The sequence below is a fragment of the Cheilinus undulatus genome, linkage group 22 (assembly GCF_018320785.1).
Source record: "Cheilinus undulatus linkage group 22, ASM1832078v1, whole genome shotgun sequence".
Classification (NCBI taxonomy): domain Eukaryota; kingdom Metazoa; phylum Chordata; class Actinopteri; order Labriformes; family Labridae; genus Cheilinus; species Cheilinus undulatus.
The window spans coordinates 17,779,303-17,801,062 of record NC_054886.1 but is presented as its reverse complement, the minus strand read 5'-3'; the positions used below and the strand labels follow the sequence as shown (position 1 = coordinate 17,801,062).

Below are 21,760 nucleotides of genomic sequence, written 5' to 3'. Positions count from 1 at the left end.
TTTTTTTTCAGGGCCCTGGACTTAAACTACTGCCACCTACTTCCATATCTAAGGTCAAAATTCCTCATTTATCTTCTAAATTATGGCTCAAAAATAACAACTCTCTCTTTTAGCTGTGTTGCAAGCTCACAGATTGACAGAGTCTGGCAAACCACCAAAGCAGAGGGGGCTACTGCCAAGACCTCTGCCACAACTGGACATGTTGGCACCGAACACACTAACACGGACACACTTGGGATCGATTGGCCTTTCCTGGAGAGGGGGAAGCAGCCTATCACCCAAGACTGATAAGACTTCACCATAAATCATGGCACCCGCTGACTGAAGGCTCCTTCTCTCCATCTTCTCCCTCTCCTTTTTTCTGTCGAGGTTTCCCCCTTTTGTCTCTTACTCTAACTGTTTCCTCACATCTGGCTATCACTTTCACTCTTCTCTTTGTTCCCTCTCTCCCTGTCACTCTTTGATCATTCTTCTCATGTCTATGCAAACACAATCTCGCACTTCCTCTGCCCTTTTGTTGTTGCATAAGTCGAAGACAATAAAGGCATGCTAGGAATCCACTGTTTACACCTTCCTCCCACCAAAGTGTACATTATTAAATAATTGAAGGAAGGTTGGTGTTATCGGGCAGCATCGTTGCAATGTGTTGCTGTGTCTGTGTGAAAGTATGAGTCGGGCTGGGCGAGGGGGGATTATTGGCTTAGTGTTTTGGCCAGGTTTAAGTGAAACAGCCCTGAAAGGCTCTTAGTGGAGATTACCCCACGTACTAAAAATAGCCCAATACACACACTAATGTCAAAAAAAGCTATAAAAGTGTTGTGTCTAGCCAGAAAATACCACTATCTGATCTTTGTATGGGCTGTTTCGGTTACGCAAAGGCACACATGCAGACGCACGCTGTAAGACCTAGCTGAGTTGTGTTTACTTGTAAATCCAAAATACAGAAGATGTTTCAGCTCTATTTTTCTGAGCCACACATTTAATTTTAATATTTGTCATCATTGTACTCAAATTGTTTCACAATAATCCCTCAAACTGCAGTCTTCTGAATTAAAAGTCAAAAGAAACTGTTTGCACTGGTGAACTCAGAGGGGGAACACGGGGTGATTGCCCCCCTTTTGCCCTAATGTTTGAAAAAAGCAGCTAAAATGCTCTCTTGTCACTATGGTAGACAACCACAATAAAATGGCCTCTTTGGTGCCTTCAGAGAGGAGAAAATTGGACAAATTGCTCTTTTTGGTGCCCACAATGTGGAAAAATTTGGCTTTGTGCTCTCTAAGCAGAAAAAAAATGACAAAGGGCTGTCACTGGTGGCATCGAGATAGACAAAATTACACAATTTGGCTTATTGGGGCCCTCTTCATGGAAAAAAATGAATTTGTGATCTCCAAGTGGAAACAGTTTGATAACTGGCAATCACTGGTGGCCTCTTAATAGACAAAATTATACAAATTGCCCTTTTTGGTACCCTCCAGTGGAAAAAAAAATGGTGTTGTGCTTTCAAGGTTGACAAAATTTGACATAGGTCCTCATTGGTGCTCACTTAATAAACAAAATTATCTAAATTGCCCTTATGCTACTTTAGATGGCCTTCTTTGTGCCTTTTGTGCCATTTTTTTTTTTGCATATTTCTTCCTTTCTAAGACAGTGTTGCCACTTTTTAACTGCTTTTCACCATTTTTTCTGCCCATTTTTGCCACTTTTAACACATTTTTGCCACTCTGTGACTACTTCTCTCCATTTTCTTGCCAGGGTTTGCCAATTTTCAGTTCTAATTAATTAATTAATTTCTGCCAATTTTTATAAAAAGTGGTTACTATTTGGGTTAAATATAAAAAGTGGTTATTATAAATTAACATTCAATGGATCAGGATTTTCCTGACCTCCATAGCCCCCCCCCCCCCCCCCCCCCCTTTGAAGGTGCAGATGCTTCCTGGAGATTCTTTTATTCAATCTTTCTCCCTTTTTTGTGGCCACAGACAAGAAAGGAAACCTGGTATTTTTCTCTCAGTAAAGTAACATGTTACATTACTCATTACAGCACAAAAGTACTCTTAATCCTCTAAGCGTTACCCCCAGCTCTGGTGCTGAATGCAGCTCTTTGCCACTGTTACTTGTAGACACTCAGGTTAGTCAGACTTGGGTGGAATGAATGTTCAAAGCAATAATATTTTCACTAAGTATTACTTAAAAGATCATTTAATATCATTTTTTAAGTCCTCAGTTTTTACAGTGTACTCATGAGTGGTGAGAGAGACGGGTATCCACTCGGGGCGAGATCAGCAGGGGCAGGAACACCAAACCAAGCCTCAATCAGCAGCAGAGGCCCACTGGGAACGTGGGGTTGAGTGTGTGTGTGAGTGAGAGAGGAGAGGGAGGGAGAGATGTAGAAATGCAGCCAAGCAGCCACCACCACAACCAAAAGATGTTCCCTTGCTCTTTTTCCAAACATTCCCTGAGGGGACTATTTTTTTGGCCACATCCGCCCCTCTGTGTTCCCCCCCCACCATTCCTCCTTCCAGAAGCAAATGTTGGAGGCCAGAATATATTTGTTTTTGCTGCTGCAGCCTCAACTTCCCCATCAGCCAGGAACAAATGCCTTGCCTTGGGAGCTAAAAAAGACAGAGGGAGAGGAAGGGATGGCAGAGAGTGTTGCAGGACGGGCGGGCGGGCGAGGGGGTTGAGAGCTCTTGTTGTGGAGTGGATCTGACAGAACGCTCCAAGATGACACAGGCTTGGACAGCCCGAGTCTGCATCTCTGTGCGATACGTCTGCGCCTACTTGTCTGGCGCTCGCTCTCATTTGTGTATCTTGAAACGGCAACAGCCGCGGGTGTGAGAGGCGCGGTTCGCCTTGAGTTCGACAGTGATGGAGGATTTCTTCCATCAGACAGTGCAAACAATGTATCAGCACTGAAAAAACTGAAGGGGGAACTGGAGATGAGGACGGCATGGTGTATTCTAATAAGACTCACTTGAGAAAATCATATTATACAGTGGAGTATGATAATTCATACACCCCTTTGCTGGAGCGGTGAACTGGTACGGGTGGTGTACTCTCAAATGTCAGCATAAATTTGCAAAATAAACGCACCCGGCATTCAGCAGGGAGTGGAAACAGGGACAATAAGGGTCTCTGCTGTCTTGCGTATGAGTGTGGGTTTGTGTATGTGGGCGTGACAACTCCTCTCAGAGGGTCTGTGACTTGTTTCAGCTCACGGGAGCGCCTATCGCCCAACAAGTGTGTGTGAGCTAATCTAGGCTTACACATGTTTGCAGGGGGAAGGGAAAGAAAATAGGAGGTGGTGGTGGTGGGCTGTCTGCTTGAGGAAAAAACATTTCAGCACGACATGTTTTATGAAAGCCTCTCTCAAGATGACCCAATCAATGTAAGCTGCCTTCGCTTAAGAGTAAGTGCCTGAGCATCTGTCCAAAAAATCACAAACAAGCAAGACAAAGCGGCGTAATGCCTCTGCAAAATCTAACACAATCATTCAGACACGCTGCATCCTGCTGCAGTGATAAAAGAGTCTAAATGACTGGCAGGGAACACATATGTGCGCCCATGTTCCAATGCATTATCTGAGTAATGCTTTAAGCCTGGGATTCTTATTTTACTACCTGCAAAGCCCACAACCTTTTACATCCAATCCATGGGCTTTGATTTTAGCTGGCACAAGTCCCAGCCTCTCCTGGTCTATATGTTTGTCTCCTTCACTTCCCATCTGTCACTACGTAAGTCTGTCTTTTCTGTCACCCTGCATCTCCTTTTGTTTCACTTGCTCCTACCTGTCCTTGTCCCTTCCTCCTGTCCAAATACAGCACCTTGCGTGAGTATCAACAACAGTGGATTTTCAGTGTTATCGCCTGAATAACACAGCAACTTATTAGGATGTCTCAGCATCTGAGTTGTCCAAATGATATCAGAAAAGGAGTCAAATTGACTCGGCCTAAAACTACTCAACTCTACTTTTACTTTGCATTTACATATGCATGTGACTGAATTATGAGTGTTCTTATATATATATATATATATTTCCCTATACACAGCATGTGTTAATGGAGGACACATGGAGGAGAGCTCAGGCCATACACAACTACCTGATGTGCAAGATGTAAACTACAAACATGGTAACACTCAAGGAAGCTTCCATAATGTTAATCCAGATATCAGGAAGACACCACTACAAAAACTTACAACCTAAATGAAATAGTGACTGTGTACTTATGGTTGCACACGCAGAGACTAGCGGTAGCTTCAACAGGCTTGTGTCAGGGTCTGTTGAAAGCATCCACTCATTTCACGTAAGCCGTCAGCTGTAATGCTATCGCTATGATGCCTAGCTGTAAGCTTGTAGATTCATTGTGTTGTCTGAGTATTTCACTCTGCTATGACTTGTCTTGCAAATGACTTGATTGTTGTCTAAATTTGAACTGTATTTAATGTTTTGGTGGCCAAAAAAAGTCAAAACATCCAGATGCTCGGCTGGATAGGCTTGTATGATCTCATCGTCTAAACAGAGCCAACAAGTGGTCGAAATTACATCGCAAAACTACTGCTCCAACATAGTCAATTTTTTATTGATAAAATATCCATGCAGAGTTTTGAAACATCAATATAGTATTGAGCAGCAGAATATCAGAATATTTTAGTGTACTGATATTTTGGTATGCCCTTACTGGTCATGTAGGTATACTGCAGCTGGGTCCGTGTCATGGTAATTTTTGATGACATTTTTGTACAGCCAAGTCATCAAACTGATTCTGGGGATGCTTTGCAGCCTCAAAAGCACAGTTAACTTTAATTATATGTTCATTCATAGTACAAATCTGCAACTTTTTGTGTTACAATTTTCTGATATTTATAGGGATGGTCTGTTTATGAATTACCATGACTTTGTCTCTGACCATATTCGATTATCAAATTAGCTTGCGCAAGATTTACAAGTCCGTTAAACTAATTACCTATCATTTTTTTATAAACATGGGCTTGAAATCCCAGTCTAATGCTCTTTGAAACCATAATGAACCTCCTACCACTAGAAGCCACTGTAGCTTAAGTTCATGGCCACTGCCTTTCTGTCAGAGCTTTCCCCCTGCATTTCATCAGACGTAAATATGAGAAGCTTAGCAGTTAGCGTGTAGTTTGAACAGCGCAGTGAGACCGTTTTTTTTAGGTAGAAAATGGAAATAAAGTTGTATGTTAGTTGTCCAGGGTTGAACTCATGTCTATTCAACCAAAGTGAAGAGGCCACATATCAAAGCACGTTATTAATCTGCAAAGGGGAACGAATGCTGGAGGAGCTAGTTGCTAATGTTAGCTATTTTCTACTTAATCTACACGACTCTTTTTTGGCCACCAAAATCGAACAAAAGAAGCCTTAAACAGACAACGCCCTCTGCTGGTTAAAAAAGAAATACAACTGAAAAATCTATATTTGTTGTATGGATTTAAACTGTCTATTGCAAGATATTGCCACTTCCCTATCTACATACAAAGTGGCTACATCAACACTGAAATCCCGAGAAGCCCAAACAAACAGGATGCATTTCCATCAATCAAACTGCTTCGAGCTTGAACATGAACTCTAAGCGGAGTCCGGCAGGTAAGAAGACATTAGTCACACTTCTCTGCTGTTATCTTTGGCAGTACATTGGGGTCTTATTGGAGTAACCACCCCTTAACAACTGCAGCCCAAAATAGACGCTGGACTTTCACGGTCGGCCCGTTTTGAAGAGGTGTCAAACATGCTGTGCCAGGAGCCGGCGCTGTTATGTGTACAGCCATTCTCTACATTTCGTGTCAGGGACAGTTGGGACAGCGGCAGGAATGGAGCAAAAGTCCAGCCAGGGGACAGCTTGTGATCTCAGGCCGCATGCTGCTTTGGGAACAGAACACATGCACGGATAGAGACACCAGCATTCATACATAACACTAACACTAATTATACTAAGTGTAAACAAACTCTAATGTTCTTTATAAGATTCTGCTATGCTTTTAAATGTCCAGCCGTGTCAAAGTATGTTTGCTCATTTGCTACTGTCCGTCACATGGAGCTGCAACCACAATAAAAGCCAGAAAACAAAGAGGTGCAGTCTTAGCTGCAAATCATTTCAACAGTTGACTTACTTGAACTAACAAAAGCTGGTTCAAACTTCCGGGCAGCATGTTTGATGGGGACGTTTTAAAAGAAGGGGGCCCCATGTGACAGCTGCACGCAGCTGTTACACATGTTACTCAGGGCGGCTTTATCTTAAAAACACATGCCTGGAAGAGAGTACAAAACAATAGTTTTGTCTGTCATTGATTATGGGGATATTCTTTACATGGATGCTATTGGACTTAATGTACCCTGCTACCATTGGTTTATCTTTCTCTATAAGGCCATTTTACATGAATTAACTTCTTACCTATGTTCTTTACTGACTCCAGTAGCTGTTAGTAGCTGCAACCTTTGATCTCATGGAGTCATCATGGATTAGATTCCTTGAATTTGCTCTTGTCTTTGGTAAAAGCTTTTATTGTTTTTACTTGGCCATCTTGGTGTGAGCTACAGGGTCCTCTATGCTTTAACGTTGCATTTGCTTGAACATTTGACCAATGTATGCACATGATTTCTACTGTCTTTTCCCAGCCTCCCTTGTGAGAGATTGTTGCACCTCAATGGGAATACTCCTGGTTCAATAAGTAGATAAATAGCAGGATGCATGTGTAAAAAACAAAGACTAGACTCAAGATTGTAGGGTTAACATTAATTAACATGTCTTGCAATCTGTGCACTTCACTGGATGCCTCTCTGCTCTATTAGAGGCCAATAAGAGGGAGGAGGGGTTGCAGGAAGTACAGCTGCAGCCCCAGCTTTCTGATCCTTGCCGAGCGGCAAACTTTCCCCTGTCAGATTAAGTAGGATTAGCCGGGTCCTGCTGTATGATGAACTGAGCACTTCATATGGTGACTTGGAAGTTTCCAAAGAAGGGAAGAAAAAAAAATCCCTGGTCAGGGAAATGTTTTTTTTTTTTTTTTGCTTTGAAACCCCTAGTTTTTCACAGCTTTAGTGGGTAAAAAAAACCTGCACTGAAATGTGGATGCAAACATTTTTCAGATGAAAACAAGCCCATACAGGAAGTCGCTCGCTTCTTCCCTCATTAGGTTTGGTGCTGGTTCCATTGTGTTTTAAACTCACACTCACTCAAGCACATGCATACTCTCTCGTTGGTATTTTTATCCATCCCCAGAGCCGCTCTGTGGCTGCAAGCCATATCACTCTCAGACGACAGAGGAGCCACGGTCACACCAGCTAGTACTTAAACCCCTCCACCACCACCCCCCATCCCACCATCCCTTCCTCTTGTGGTCCATAGAGGTAGAATGTGTGGCGATATAAAGGGAGGTGGCGGTGCAAAGGAAGAGGTCAAACGTGGAAAGAATTTAGTCTGTTATCAACTGTTGCCTGCAAGAAAACGTGACTACATGACAGGGCCACACACATAACACAAAGATACACATTGAAGGCTTCTCAGACAGGGTTTTTCCTCCTGAGGCAAGGCTAAAGCATCCAATCTCAGTCTTTCTTGTCTATCTCTGGCACTGATAAAGGCTTATAATGAACTGGGGACTGGAACTCAGTCCCACGACCGATGGCTTTATGGCCCCGGCCAGATCATCACCCTCTGAGGACTTCGTTTGTCACTGGGTGAGAACAGAAAAAAGATGGAGAGAGAGGTGAGAAGGGGTAAGCAAAGATTATAGTTTTACACTCCAACCTTTGAGAAGTGTTTTGCAATAAGGCCTGAGTTTACTACCAGACTGCTGTCTGTCAGATCTGTGCCGCGGCACTGACTCTGTGTTAGAATAAAAGTTTTGATAAGGGAGCCTACCGTGGCGGCTAGGATCCGAAGGAGGACAAAGGTCCTACCAGCTTATCATACTCCATGTTATCTCCCTTTTTTGTACTTCGGAGCAGAGTAAAAGCGTGTTTGTAAACCGGTAACTGCTGTGCACTGGTGAGCTGTATGATTCCAGCCCCCATGGGCGATCGTATACTGAAATCACTGTGGATGCAAAGATGTTCCAAAGCTCAAATGCAATTAAGAAAGAAAGGTAAAGGGTGTTTCTTACCTCGAAAAGATTGGATGCCTCGTTGCCATACTGCGTGGAAATGATCTCTGATTGGTCGCTGTACCATTTGAGGCCACCCAGGAAGCTGTCTGCGTCTAAGTCACTGACATCCAGCTCTGAGAGGTCAAGTTCAGGGAGGTCTGGGCAGAGGGGCTGGTCTTCACCAACCAAGGCAGCACACTGGAAAGAAAACAGACAAAAATTACATCCCTTTAATATGCAAATTAGGCACTGGATTCTTGGTGCCAAGTTTGGAAACAATGGAGAAATCAAAATCTGGGCAGGAGTCAAAAACAGCCTTGAAACGTGCCGGATCCCAAAAACAGAAATATGTTTATACAGTTTCATCAAATCGTCCAAGTCAGATGCCAATAATGTATCATTTCCACTACATGCAAACCTTAAACCCGTTTCCTCACGCTTCTACCCAACCCAACTGAACACCCTGTCCTCCCTCAATCCTCTCCTGAGCTTTTTGATTGGCTCTGGCCTCCATGCTGCTAACTGATGCCTGTTGACATTCTGTTATTCACCAGCCACTTTTATGTAATCTAGACAATGTGTACTGTATGTAGCAGCTGCTCCTGCTGCTTCCTTGCACCACAAATCATGCAGCCCTGCTTTGGCTGCAAGTGAGCAGCCATGGAAGTGGAAGATTTGGACATTTAAAGAGGAGGCAACAGGTTTAAAAAAGGCTATTCTGCAACCACCTCTAGCTGCATGCCAACACATTATTAAGAATAATTTAAGTGTGCAACCCTTAGGGAAGGAGACCAACAATCTGCAGACCTTTCTCTGCGAACTTAGAGATCCATTTAAAGACCCCAGTTGTGTTTACACTCTGTCACTGCGCACATGCAACCCAAGCTTAAGAAAACAGCTGTAAGTGCAGTCTCTAATAGGCTGCACGCTCCACATATTGTTGACAACACGTCTGCAGACGTGTGATCGCTACAGGACTGCCTAGGACTATTATAGATATCCTCGAGGCGCAACCGGGAGGTATTTGGTCCGCAGAGCGAGGAAGAGGGATGAGAGCAGGGTTCGAATCAGGGCAAAGCAGAGAGACGGATGTTGTGCCAAGCAAGGAGGGGAAAAACGCCCAGACACCGGTGTCACAGTTCATCTGTCGTCGGATTCGTACCAACACAAATACACGATGACTTCGACTGTGATGAGACAAATCCGTTCTGTTGCGTAGGGGACAGATTCACTGCGTCTTAGGCTTCCCCCCTGTGATGATTCAATCCGACATGGCACGAAATGAGAAGAAAAACATAGCAAAGATGTTCAAAGTGGACGTCCTATGCCCAATTATTTTATAGACTTCTTGGTGAACTAATGAAACAGCGCCGCCAGACAGACGATCAGTGCGCACAAAGCACTCCGGTGATTTACGCACGCATTATGCATTAAAGCACCTGCAAGGGGAGGAATACCACAGAGCTCCTTCATGACATTTCTCTCATTAGATTATTACGCAGTACTGATTCTTCATGCATCGTGTGATTAGTCGAAAAAGCATCAAAAAAGCGCGATCATTTGCTGGATTGGCTCCCCCCTGAAGCCAACCTGGCTAAAGTGACATAATGTGTCACTTAAGTGTAAATACGCGCAAGGAAATCCCAAAATTGAGCCAAAGCATCACACCTTCACTTATATTTTCTTTACCTGTTCTTATCACACTGCACTGATGGCAATAATTCTGCAGCCAGGCTGCAGCTACATCATGAAAAAACCTTCCTGGAACATCACCGAGCTCCTCCGAGCTCCTGCACGCAGCCAGGTAGACTCTAATGTGCATGACAAGCTGGACGGGCTCGGTAAATCAGGAAAAAGGAGACGAATAAGTATCCCTTTGATGTGCCTTTCTAATTGAAAGAGCTTTAATGATAACAGTGAGGGATTGAAAGTAGAATAAAACGACGAATGGGGCGGATTTGAGCGTATTTTTGCGCCAGAGAGTGAAAATACGCACAAGATGTGATAGATTTCGCACAAATATGGTGAGATGAAGTGTGGTGGATGATGTTGCTCCCCAGCCGGTTGCTACGCTCATCCGGCCGGGATGTTGGCACACAGACGTGCCCGGCAACCTATGATGCTCCTGCCTGCGCAATACCAGATTAGCGGTCCCTCTTGTGTGGACAACCTTTGCTCCTGAACAAAACATGCGCTATCCGGACGCAGGCACATCAAAGGGATTGTTATCGTCGGTGGATTTCATGCGTCAGCGAAAATACCTGACTTTGAGACATTTCGGTCATTTCGGCATGAAAAGAGCTTCTCGGAGCGCGTGCAGTCCCGTTATCCGACTGAACAGAGATCCTACGAGGAAAGCAATGCAACAACTACATCTTTACATGAGAAGAAAAAGGAGATTCCGCACATTTCCTCCACTTCTTATGCATATTCCCGTCTTGTACATCCTCAAAACTGTGTCCAGACGCGCACTATACCGGCATGCACCGCCAGCAGCAGCAGCAGCAGCACCAGAGAAGAAGTGTGCAAATCTCCGCCTCGGAGAGCCAGTTTAGTCCATCCTTCCAGGGGGGGAAAAAGAAACTCCAGAGGAAAGATGAAACAGGTCAGATTTTTGAACATGCGCTCACCTCTAATTCTCTCCACACCGAGTCCTGGTTACACCTGTCCCACGCCATCCAGCCACTGAATGACGGCCCCAGGAAAATAAAAAATAAAAAAAAGGAAAAAAAAAAAAAAAAGAAAAAAAGAAAGAAAATCAAGTAAAAAAGAAATCCACACACGCTTCCCTCTCGCTCTCACACAGGCAACTGCTGCCCCTCGCCGAGAATGAACCGAGGGCACCTGTCTTACAACTGCTTTCCATCACATGACAAAGCTATTAAAAGTAGGCAGGGGAGTGACTCCGCGTCCACACTACTCGCCAGTGACGCGCGAGAAGCAGGCGGGGTCTGGCTGCGCACATAGTAAAATCCTCTCCGTGCGCTGTAAAAAATGTCCATCTGAAAGCCATGTCGACACATACAGTAGGCTTTAGTGAGTGGAAAACAAACAGATGACTCGTTTCTGCAGTCTGGATAAAGAAACACGCTGATCTCCAATTCAATTCAGAAGCCTTACTAGAAAATACAGCGTTAAAGAATACACTCAGTTTCCAAAAGATCCTGTTCTTGTGACTTTTTAGCCTTCTTGCAAAATGTTTGGGGCACAAATTAACACAATTCGGCGGATTTTTGCAGCCTCAGTATGAATGTTCGCAGATTTATGCACTAATTTGTAGATTTTAATCGATTAAACGGCGCGTCAGCTGCCAAATATCCATCAAATTGATACTTGGGATTCGTCATCACTCATCTCCTCACATCTTTGACAAAGTAAATCAGAAAGAAAGCCTTTAAGGTCTCAGAAAGTGTCATTGAATGTAATTTACGATCCTGCGCGTGCAAAAATGCCAGTGGAAGAATGCGCATTTGGCACGAGGCACGCGCAAACACGTCATGAATATAAATAACAATAGCAGAATCTGAATGTCTATGATAAGTTCAATGGCACTTTTCGCACAGACACAAGTAAGAGGCATTGTTTTCCACTCTTTTGACCTAAAATGCCCGTGTTGTAGTATAGAGTATCACAGACGCAATTTAGCCCCCTTTCAAAGTATTTCTTTGTTCATTCAGAGGCAATAAAAAGGACAGGTGGCAGTATCAAGCGTGTATACAGTGTCAACAGGACGTGTATAGGCAACACTACCCCAGGAAAATAAAAACACAGGCTTTGTGGACATTTTAAACAAAGTGGGCTTTCTGTTAGAGTGAGGAATTCTCTTTACAGTCCTCCTCAGATCACACATTTACAGAGATATACTTTTATATGTCAGGTAGAAGGGTTTATTACCACATACAGGGCTGTGCTATGGTGGCCTAGAGGTGCAATTAAAATGAAAAAGTCTGAAACACTTTTACAAAGCCTCCAACAAATTTACATTGACCAACATTTTTTTTACATTTCATAAAACAAATTGACATCAGAAAAACCCTTTTACAAATGACAAAACACATTAACGTTTAACATTTTTTTTTTTTTACAAAATATCTGATACAAAAACAAAACTCTGAAACACTTTTATAAAACTTGAAACTAATTAACAAGCCTGAAAAAAAATTGCAAAGTCTAAAACATTTTTAAGAAACCAATAAACAAATTTACAAAGTCCTCTACAGAATATGAAACACTTTACAAAACTTGAAACAAGGGCAGGATTGGTACATTCCCTCTCTGTAAAATACCGTTTTATGTAAATTTCTTTCAAAAGTTGTAAAAGTTTTCCACAACTCGCAAATTTGTTTCAGCTCATGCAAATGCTTTGTAAATTTGTTTCATAAAATTAAAAAAATTTTTGCTGAAAGTGTTTCAGACTTTGTTATCTTTGTATCCAACTTTGTAAATTTGTTTAGTGTTTTGTAAATCTGTTTTGTAAAATGTAATTTTGAAATTTTAAATGTTTTCTAGATTTTAAATATGTGTCCTGAAATTTGAATTTTCTTTGCTAAAAGTGTTTCAAAATTTTAAAATTTTGTTCTGGGATTTGTAAATTTGTTTCAGACTTTGTAATTTTTTTATTGGAATTTTTACATTTGTTTCAAGTTTTGTAAAAGTGTTTTGGACTTTTTAATTTTGTATTCAACTTTTTATTTTTGTTCAAGTTTTTTTAAAGTGTTTCACACTTTGTTATTTTGTATCCAACTTTGTAAATTTTTGTCAAGTTTTGCAAGTGTTTCAGACTTTGTAAAATTTAAACCAACTTTGTAAATGTTTCAGACTTTGTAATTTTGTGACCAATTTTCGTAAATGTGTCAAGTTTTGTAAAAGTGTTTCAGACTTTGTAATTTTTGTATTGGACTTTGTAATTTTTTTTCATGTATTGTAAATTTGTTTTGTAAAATGTTATTTTAAAATTTTTTATGTTTTTTTTTTTTTTAAGATACTAAGTATGTGTCATGAAATTTAAAGTTTCTTTGCTTAAAGTGTTTTTAGACTTTGTAATCTTTTACTGGACTTTGTAAAGTTGTTTTAGACTTTGTCTTTGTTTTTACTGTAAATTTGTTTGAAGTTTTGTAAAAGTGTTTCAAACTTTATAATTTTTCAACCATCTTTGTAAATTTGTTTCAAGTTCTGTGAAAGTGTTTTAGACTTTGTAATTTTTTTAACCAACTTTGTAAATTGGTTTCAAGTGTTTGACAGTGTTCCAGACATTTGATTTGGTGTGGGACATTTTGTAAAATTGTTTTGTAAAATGGAACTGTTTTGTCATTTTTAAAAGTGTTTCACTGCTGTTAATTTTTTCTATGAAATGTAAAAATGCTTGGTTAATTTAAATCCATTTCAAGTTTTGTAAGTGTTACAGTTTTGTAAATTTGAATTGCACTTCCAGGCCACCATACTTTTCTTTGTGGAAATACTAAATAGTTTTGAGATAGATTTTTAAAGGTAGCCTACTGTGTGGAGTTTTTCAGTGGTTGTAAAACGGTGTGAAATGAATAAAACTGACTAAATATGACCCACAAAAACAGACTAGCTCATTAGCCAGAAGACTGATTGCTTCCATTTGCTGTTTTTTCTAAAGCATGTAAATGATGCCGGGGGGGTAGGTGTCAGCGGAGCTGATTAACAGCTTACTGACAACTTCACAGCAAAGATTCACAGTCACTGATGTTTGACAGAAAACAGGATGATCTTTTTCATCAGAAAGCACAAAGAAAAAGTTTGTCACAGGAGCTTTAATTTAAAGACTGTGGTAAAAAGGATGATTTCAGCAGTTTTTTGGATAGAAAGTTGACTTTATTCCATCATTTTTCTGCAATAAGAAGCTAAAACCAAGAGTTTTTCATCATCATGTCCACTTGAGCATGCATAAGTGATATACATGCAGCAAGTCTCATTTGAAAATGCACAGAAACCTCTAGAAGGTTCTGGGACACAAGACATTGACTGCACAGATTGTGTCTTCACATGCCAGCGGGTGCCCTGCATGTGCAGCTTTAAACAGTATGTATAGAAGTCTGTGTCATGCTTATGGGTTTCTGAGGGCATTTGTACCTCTAAATCTATACATCTGCCTCTCGGAGCATGCCCAGATACGATACCCAGAAGCCACGGCAAAACCCGATTGGAGCAGGTGGCGTGTGCAGTGACCTCACAGAGCCCAGATGGACCAGTACCACAGAGAATGTAATACAAGGGCAACACGGTAGGGAAATGGAGCTTGATAGTTACTGGCAAGCATGGATAAAGCAACATATCAGTCTCCAGGAGATCTAGGTACGGCTCCAGTCTGTATAAGTCACGTAATATGAACAAAATGAGAGCAAAATTGCCAAAAAAGAGGAAAAAGACAAGAAAAGAAAATCTTGGCAGGAGTTATGTGCTGGTAAATGTTATTTCATCCTCTCCTGAAGCGGCATGTGAGTCACAGTCAAAAGGCTTATCTGATTGTACTCTTCATGCCAATTAAGACAACGGGAGCTAAATATAGATATAATGTTATGATTTCCCTTCTTGAATGGCCTCTGAGTCTTCTTTTTTCTCTGCAAACATTCTTCGCTAGAGGCTGGGTATTTATGTATGCAGCGGTACAGATTTGTAGATACAGGGCTCATTTCAAAAATAAGACGGTTCTACATCTTTTAGATACAGGTAGTCTTTGAAATGCCTTTGTTGCACCTGCAGAAAGCTGCTAATAAGGAGCATGTGAAAGGCGATCACTGCAAAATGAGAAAAAGGAGATGTTTCAAGCACTTCGTTTTCAATCACTCCACACCATGAAATGACCTGAGGTCTTGCTTTCACACAGCCCCCTGCATTTAGTCGCTCTTATAGATATCACATCTCCAGGGGGCTGAATCTATAGGATGGAGTGTGAAAAGTTGTTCACACCCATTGATGCATCGCACGTTTGTCATATGATGGCCCTGACTTCCTTGGAAACCTCTCTAAGCCTCTGAGAGGAAAGCGTTGCACACCAATACACTTCAAACGGAACCATTAAAACCCTTATTAATTCAAAGTGACTGCTGCTTAATTGCTAAATAGCTTACAACTCAAAAATAATGCAATGTGACAACTTTTCTGTGTGCATATAGAATAAAAACCACTTCCCAGTGCAGGAAAACTTCAGTCAGATTTAGTGCAAATCAGTTTTTGCTGCTGGCTGTTCTCAGAAAGCAGAAAAAGGTCTCAATGATGAAACAATTTTTCCTTAAAGTCAGCTGACAAGTGCAGCTCTTGAAGCCAAAACGGGGCTAATCCACAGATAATTATCTTTGTTTGAATATTCAACACAGCCTGACTCATGGCAAAGAGTCTCCCATTTGCATTTCTGGAAATCTGACATAAAGATTGCTGCTCATGCGTATCGAAATGTTTGTTTAAATGTAATAACCTCAGACAGGCTGTTTTTAGCAGTGTCGTTTTTGACAGTCCATCCATACTCAAGTGGCCGCGTCTTGTTTTCCTTTTTCCATAAATTGTGTCAGTGGCCCTCAGAGAGCATGTGCCGTCACTGCTGCTCAGTGTGTGTGTGTGTGTGTATGTGTGTGGGTGATTCATATCACTTTGTTGCATGTCATTGCTCCCAACAGAATCTATCCTAGCATCTGGCCATTTTAATACATGGTGGCTGGATTCATATGAATTAATTGAGGGCAGAGGTAAAACAGAGTGCTACATCTATTCATTTATTGTTCCCCGACTGTTCAGAGACAGCTCACGCTTTGTTCTTGCTGCCTGTCATTGGATGTGCTTTCAGATCTTTGGGGGATTTTTTGTCTTTGACAAGTTGTATTGTTTTCTCCTTATTAAAGGACAGTGGAGAAAGTGGCCACAATTCATAGAAGTCAATCGCTCTACAATAACAGTTATGTAATGAAAACAATACATAAAAAATGAAGGTACAATAGGCTAAATAAGGGCAAAATGTGCCATAACTATTAAAGCTCCTGTGTGGAGTTTTATGTTGTTATGAAACAGACTGAAATCCATGCAGCTGCATCTTTGAAGCTACAAAAGCAAGCAAATTTATCAGAATAAAGACTTATTTACTTATGTTTTAAGCATGAATGTTCTGCCGTTGGGGTAGGTGCCAAATTAAGACAATAGCATTACACAGCTTTACATTCTCATACACACAGTTAGTTGACAGAGTTGATCTATCAGTGTTAGTCCAACTAGTCAATTAAACTCCACCCACTGTCATTTTAAACCTGGGCAGGGCTCACACAGAATTTGCTGAGCCCCTGAAAAACCTGGGGAATTGGGCCCTCTCCCGTTGTGATTTACTGATGTAGGTTAAGCATCCTGGCTTGGTAAATTGGCAAATTTTGCCACTTCTTGTCACCCTCCTTGTCAATTTTCACCCATTTTTGCCACTTTTTCCCGAATGGAGCCACTGTTTCACTATAAACAAATTTTCGCTGTTTTCCCAACCTTTTTAACAGTGTCAATTTTTGTTTCACCCTTTATAGCAAAGTCTTTAGCCAGTATGCAAACTTCTTGCCACTTTATCCCCATTTATGCCACTGTTTTGCCTTTTTCTTGCCACAGAAAGCCCATATTTTCCTCTGATATGCCATTTAAAACAATTTTTGCCACTTTTTTTTGGCACATTCTGTTCCATATTTGCTACTGTTTTGCCACTTGAGGCCCATCTTTGCCACAGTTTTTTTCACTTTCAACCCAATTTTGCTGTTTTTAAACCTTTTAGAAAACATTTTTTGCCACTTTCAACTAAGTTTTTGCTGTTTTTGACCTTTTTCCTGACTTTTTTGACACTTTTCACCCAGTTTTGTGGTTGTTTTGCCACTTTTTGCCACTCTTCGTCAATACTGACCTCTTCATTTGGCCAATTTTGCTGGTTTTTAATTATTTTTGACATTTTTTTGGCCAGTTTTAGCCCATTTTGCCTCTTTCACAATTATGTATGCTTTCCATTTGAGTTGTCTTTTTTGCTTTAATTTCTGGCATCCTGTTTCAATGAAAGGATTTACATTCGAAAAGGTTGTATTGTACCACAGCTAAAAATTAAAACAATTCCTTTTTTAATAGAGTGGTTTTTATTCCAGTTAAAAATAAAATATGGTTATCACAGATTAACTTCACAGTTGACCATGGTTTTGAAGACCTTCATGTGCCCCCAATTAGGCTGGGCCTGAGAAAGCTCTCCCTTTTACCCCCCTTATGGGCAGCCTTGCGGTCAATGATTTCCCATCATGCCCTTGGGCAAAGTGTTTTTATGTGTTTTAAATGTATTTATATTTGTTTAAATGTGGTCAGATGTTTCCTGTTAATCAGGGATCACTGCTGCTTCTGCACCATGAGTGAAGTTATCCACCAAGTAACTGATTCTGGTCTACAGGATAGGGTGGTGTGCAGATTTTATCAGTGGGCGTTTCCTAACTCTGTATTTATCTCTTTTCTCCATTCTTACCACAAAACATCAGACTTTGCCACAGGTATCAAAAAAAAAAAAACAGCAATCTTTATTAATTAGGAAAAGTATATTGTAATGTGTCAATTATTGAAATTGAAAAATACCCACATCAAATCCACCAGAGTTCATTTTTTACTCAAAAAAGAGACAATAATTACACAAAGTGTTAAGGTACCAACTCTTCCCCCCCAAAAAACAAATCAAGACTGTGACATGGATCCATATAGGAACTGTAAAAGTGTCAGTGTTAACCCTGATGGTGTTAATTAGATACACAGATATTGTTGTGTAATCAGGCACACAATGGAGTCAATTGCTGCCATATTAGTTGTGATCAGTGGATCTCATGTAAGTCCTTGTTGGATGACGGACAGCTGATTCCCTCTAAGCATGACAGATAGATACTTTATTGATCCCAAAGGAAATTCTATTGGCTAACCACACGCTTGCTGCCATATTTAAACTGCTCTATCCTAGCAATGCTTTACTGCTTGCTCTGCAAGCCACTTTTTTTTAAACCCTCCTCCACCCCAGCTACTCCTTTATTCTGCTTCTGACTTATTCAGTGTCATTTTGTTGTTATTAATGCCTCACATGCATAGCTCAGCAAATATGTTTGGGTGGCTGTATATATACTTGGGTGGCTTGCTAAAATATTTTATGTGTAAAAAGGGAAAAAAAGTAATTTTTAAAGCCAAGTACTATTGACAAACACCTCATACAACCTGGCACTACACTAGCTCTACTACCAATCTCCTCATAGAGCATTATTTCACTGTGTGAAAGAACTTGTAATTCTTATTCTCTCTCTAAAAATGTTCGACACAAGCTACCTTTGTTTTGTTTCTTTTTCTGCAGCCATATTTCTCACAATCCATATTAACTCGGCCTCCATGGCTTCCATACAGTATGTACAACAAGATAAACAGTGTGATTCCACAAATTACGGCACGCCTCACCCTCTGACATACAGTAAGCTAGTGCTCTCTCCTCCTGTGCAGATTCTTTTACATCTCCTATCTTTGTTGTGCCCTTCAGAGAAGCCGTCGCCTCACTCGCCCTGCGTGCAAGCGTGTAATCCTTTCCATCAATGAACTCCACTGTGTCATTTAGCCACTCTCAGGATGGCGGCTACTCTCCCCGCAGAGAGTCCAGCCCACATTATTAAGGCAAATGGCATGGAGGGGCTAGGGCCAGTTAGCCGTGGCTGACTGAAAATAGCATCAGTCCCACGCAGGGGCAGGTAAACACAAAAAAAGGAGCCTGGGGTGCCACACAGGATGCTCCCTCCCTCCCCCTCTTCAACTCCAGCCTCATTCGGAGGAGGAGAGTGGTAGCTTTGGCCCTAACACCGCAGACGGATAATATCACGGTCACATGGCGATGCGAGTTGGAGTCTCCCGTCGGAGCTGTGTGTTGTAAGGCTGTTATTGGGGCTTGTTTAAAATCACCAGTGAGTCATGCAAGATGCATGTGGAAAGTGGTGGCAGAAAGGGGGCGAGCTGTGAGCGCCGGCCTGGTGTGTAATGCGTCTTGGTGGAGAACTGTGCTAAACTAGCGCTCTGGGCAGGGACTTCTGAGGCACTTTGTGTTTTGCTTGGGTATAGCACTCACAAGGAATATTAAAATTTATGGACCATGAGGGTTTTTTTTGGGTTGCAAACACACATGCATAAACAAGACTGACGCACTCCTTGTGCTTAAAATGCTACAAACCCAAACTTTGAAATTGCTGTAAAATTCCAACAGATGCCACATGCCTGGCAATGTAACTAGAGGAAATGAGATGCGCTTGTGTGGGGGGAGATGAAGTGGAGGCTTTTCTTCTGAAAGGGCACATGAAATTGTGCTTTCTGTCATGCTGAATACCCAGTAAGGCCTTATTTGAATCTTAAAATAAACCTTAGTTGGTCAAAGTCACGGCCTCACTAATATTAATGTTCATGTTTTGCCTCGGAACTGAGCAAAACAAAGAGTCAAGATGAGCTCAAAAAAATGTAAAAACATTAATGAGATCTCATCACAGGCTACAGGGGGATTTCAGCGCATCTTTCTGAAACTGCAAAAGCCTCCTGCTAGTCATGAAGAGGGCCCATAGCACAACAGATGTTGCTTGATTTCTCAAATAATAGAGAGGCAGGCCTGAATACCTTGACAGCGCAGTCCTTGTGTACTCTTAGCACTGGAGGAGCGCCAGGGAAGAATTAGGTCAGCTGGAGTGCACCGAGCCTTGTGGAACTCCACGTTAAAACAGCATCAGGGGAGAGAGGGGGGTGGGAAAGATGAGGTGGTGGTGGTGGTGGGGGGGGGGGGGGGTGACACACAGGTAGAAATTTCTAGAGCAGCACACTTTTTTTTTACTCTTGTATCATGGAAATGTGAGCAGAAACCCCTGAGTCCAGACTGCAGTCTAATTATTTTGAGCAATGAAAAGAGAAGGAAAAAAGGGGAATGAGGGAAAGAGAGGGAGGGGAAAAAAATGCATGCGGGATGCAATTCTTTCATACAGCCTGCATACAGGGTGTATAACCACAAGCCTGAAAAAAATCCTTACGGCACAATAAAACTGATTGTATCATCACCTTTTTTTTCCCCTTACAGGGTGCATTTCTACTACTCGTCACATCGCCACCTAAAAGGAGCATGTAGTGCAGGAGTACACAGTGATGGGGAAAAAAGGGAGCGCGGAGCAGAGATGTAAGGGAAAAGAAGGCACAGTCAATAGCCATTTTTTGCCGAGGCATCCCAGTGTAAAAAGAGCAAAGAGACAAAAGGAGCAGATGGATGGAGATGGAGCTAATGGTGAAAGGGAGTGTGGCAGAGAGTAACAAAAGCAAGAGGGAGTGCTAGAAAGATTTGGACAAAGACGGGGGCATGAATTAGAGGCAGATATGGAAGGAAAGGGAAGGAAGATGGGAGTTACAAGGAGGAGTGATTGGACTCAAACAAAGAAGTCAGACCAATGGGAGGGTAGTAAATCACCTTAAAATGCTTCGAAGATGTTTTATCGCTCATTTGGAGGAAAAAAATCAAAAAGGTTCTGACAAAAATGTGGCTAGCAATACCTTAAAATGCTTTGAATATGTTCGGGACAAAATCTCTGTGGCGCCCAAACCACCTCCTTGTGGTACGCCTACTCCAGCCCAACTTTTCCACTTAGGGCCACATACAGAAATATAAAAGGAGGTTGTACAGCCCAGAGCAGATGGATCATCATGGTATCATGTGTTAAACCGATAAGGAAAGCCTGAGGCGGTGAGAGAAGCAGCAAAAACCCCAGAGCAGAGCAGGCATCAATGACAATAGAATGACACTGATGTAGTCAAAGGAAGAATGAAGGAGGAGCTGGGGTGGAGGTGGGTAGCAAGAGCAGATAAATAAGGCAGCATCAGAGCAATTAGCCAATAGTGTGCTTGGAGAAAATCAGCTGGCCATCAGCGGATAAAAGCTCAGCTGATCTCAATTAAGACAGTGCTTGACCCCGTGGCCTGCCTGAACTAATACTAATGCCAGACAAGGCAAAAAGAAAATCATCTCTAGGTTTTTGGGGCAGCCAATCAGATTTCAGGGGGGGCCTGTTTGCCCCCAACTACTGACTCCACTCCTGGAATGTTAAAGGTAAATAATATTAATGATAAAATTATTGGTCGATAAATTCTTCTTGTCAGCATGTTTGTTTACAGAATTAGCACGGTAGCCCCGCCCTGCGCTGTAACTATAAAGAACAATAGAGTCTAGCTTCATGCTCAAATGTAGAACATATTTCATTTATTTCTACAATTTGCTCTGGGCCAACCAAAAATTGGACTTCGGGCCACATTTGGCCCCAGGGCCATAGTTTGGACACCCCTGATCTTGTGGTTACCGCATTCTTCTCTCCCAGTGTAATCCAGTCCTAATCGAGGATCTTACCGCTTGCGCTACAAAGCACCTCTAAATTCTTCCAAGATGTTTTATAGTTTGTTTGTGGAAAAAAATCAAAAAGGTTCAGACCAATGGGAGGCTGGGAAAGCACCTTATAATGCTTCTAAGCTGTTCAGAAAAAATAACTGGGCCCAAACTGGCTTTCTGTGGCACTCCTACTCCCAGTCTAGCTTTTTCCACAATCTCACTGTTAATCTAATGGTCACCACCTTCTCCTTCCCCCAGCATATTCCAGTCCCAATCTAAGATCTC

At 41.7% G+C, this 21,760-nt stretch overlaps 1 protein-coding gene across 5 annotated transcripts in view; it reads right to left on the bottom strand.

Annotated features, from left to right (window-relative positions):
• The window catches only part of ppargc1a (peroxisome proliferator-activated receptor gamma, coactivator 1 alpha), a 418,523-nt gene that overhangs the window by 43,679 nt on the left and 353,084 nt on the right, over positions 1 to 21,760 (bottom strand). For 3 of the 5 annotated variants that reach the window (XM_041779708.1, XM_041779709.1, XM_041779710.1), the window contains exon 2: positions 8,119 to 8,298. In XM_041779708.1, the coding sequence (XP_041635642.1) occupies positions 8,119 to 8,298 (180 nt within the window). Of the gene's footprint in view, positions 1 to 8,118; positions 8,299 to 10,730; positions 10,906 to 21,760 lie in introns of those variants that run through there. The other 2 variants (XM_041779711.1, XM_041779712.1) reach the window with 1 other exon arrangement.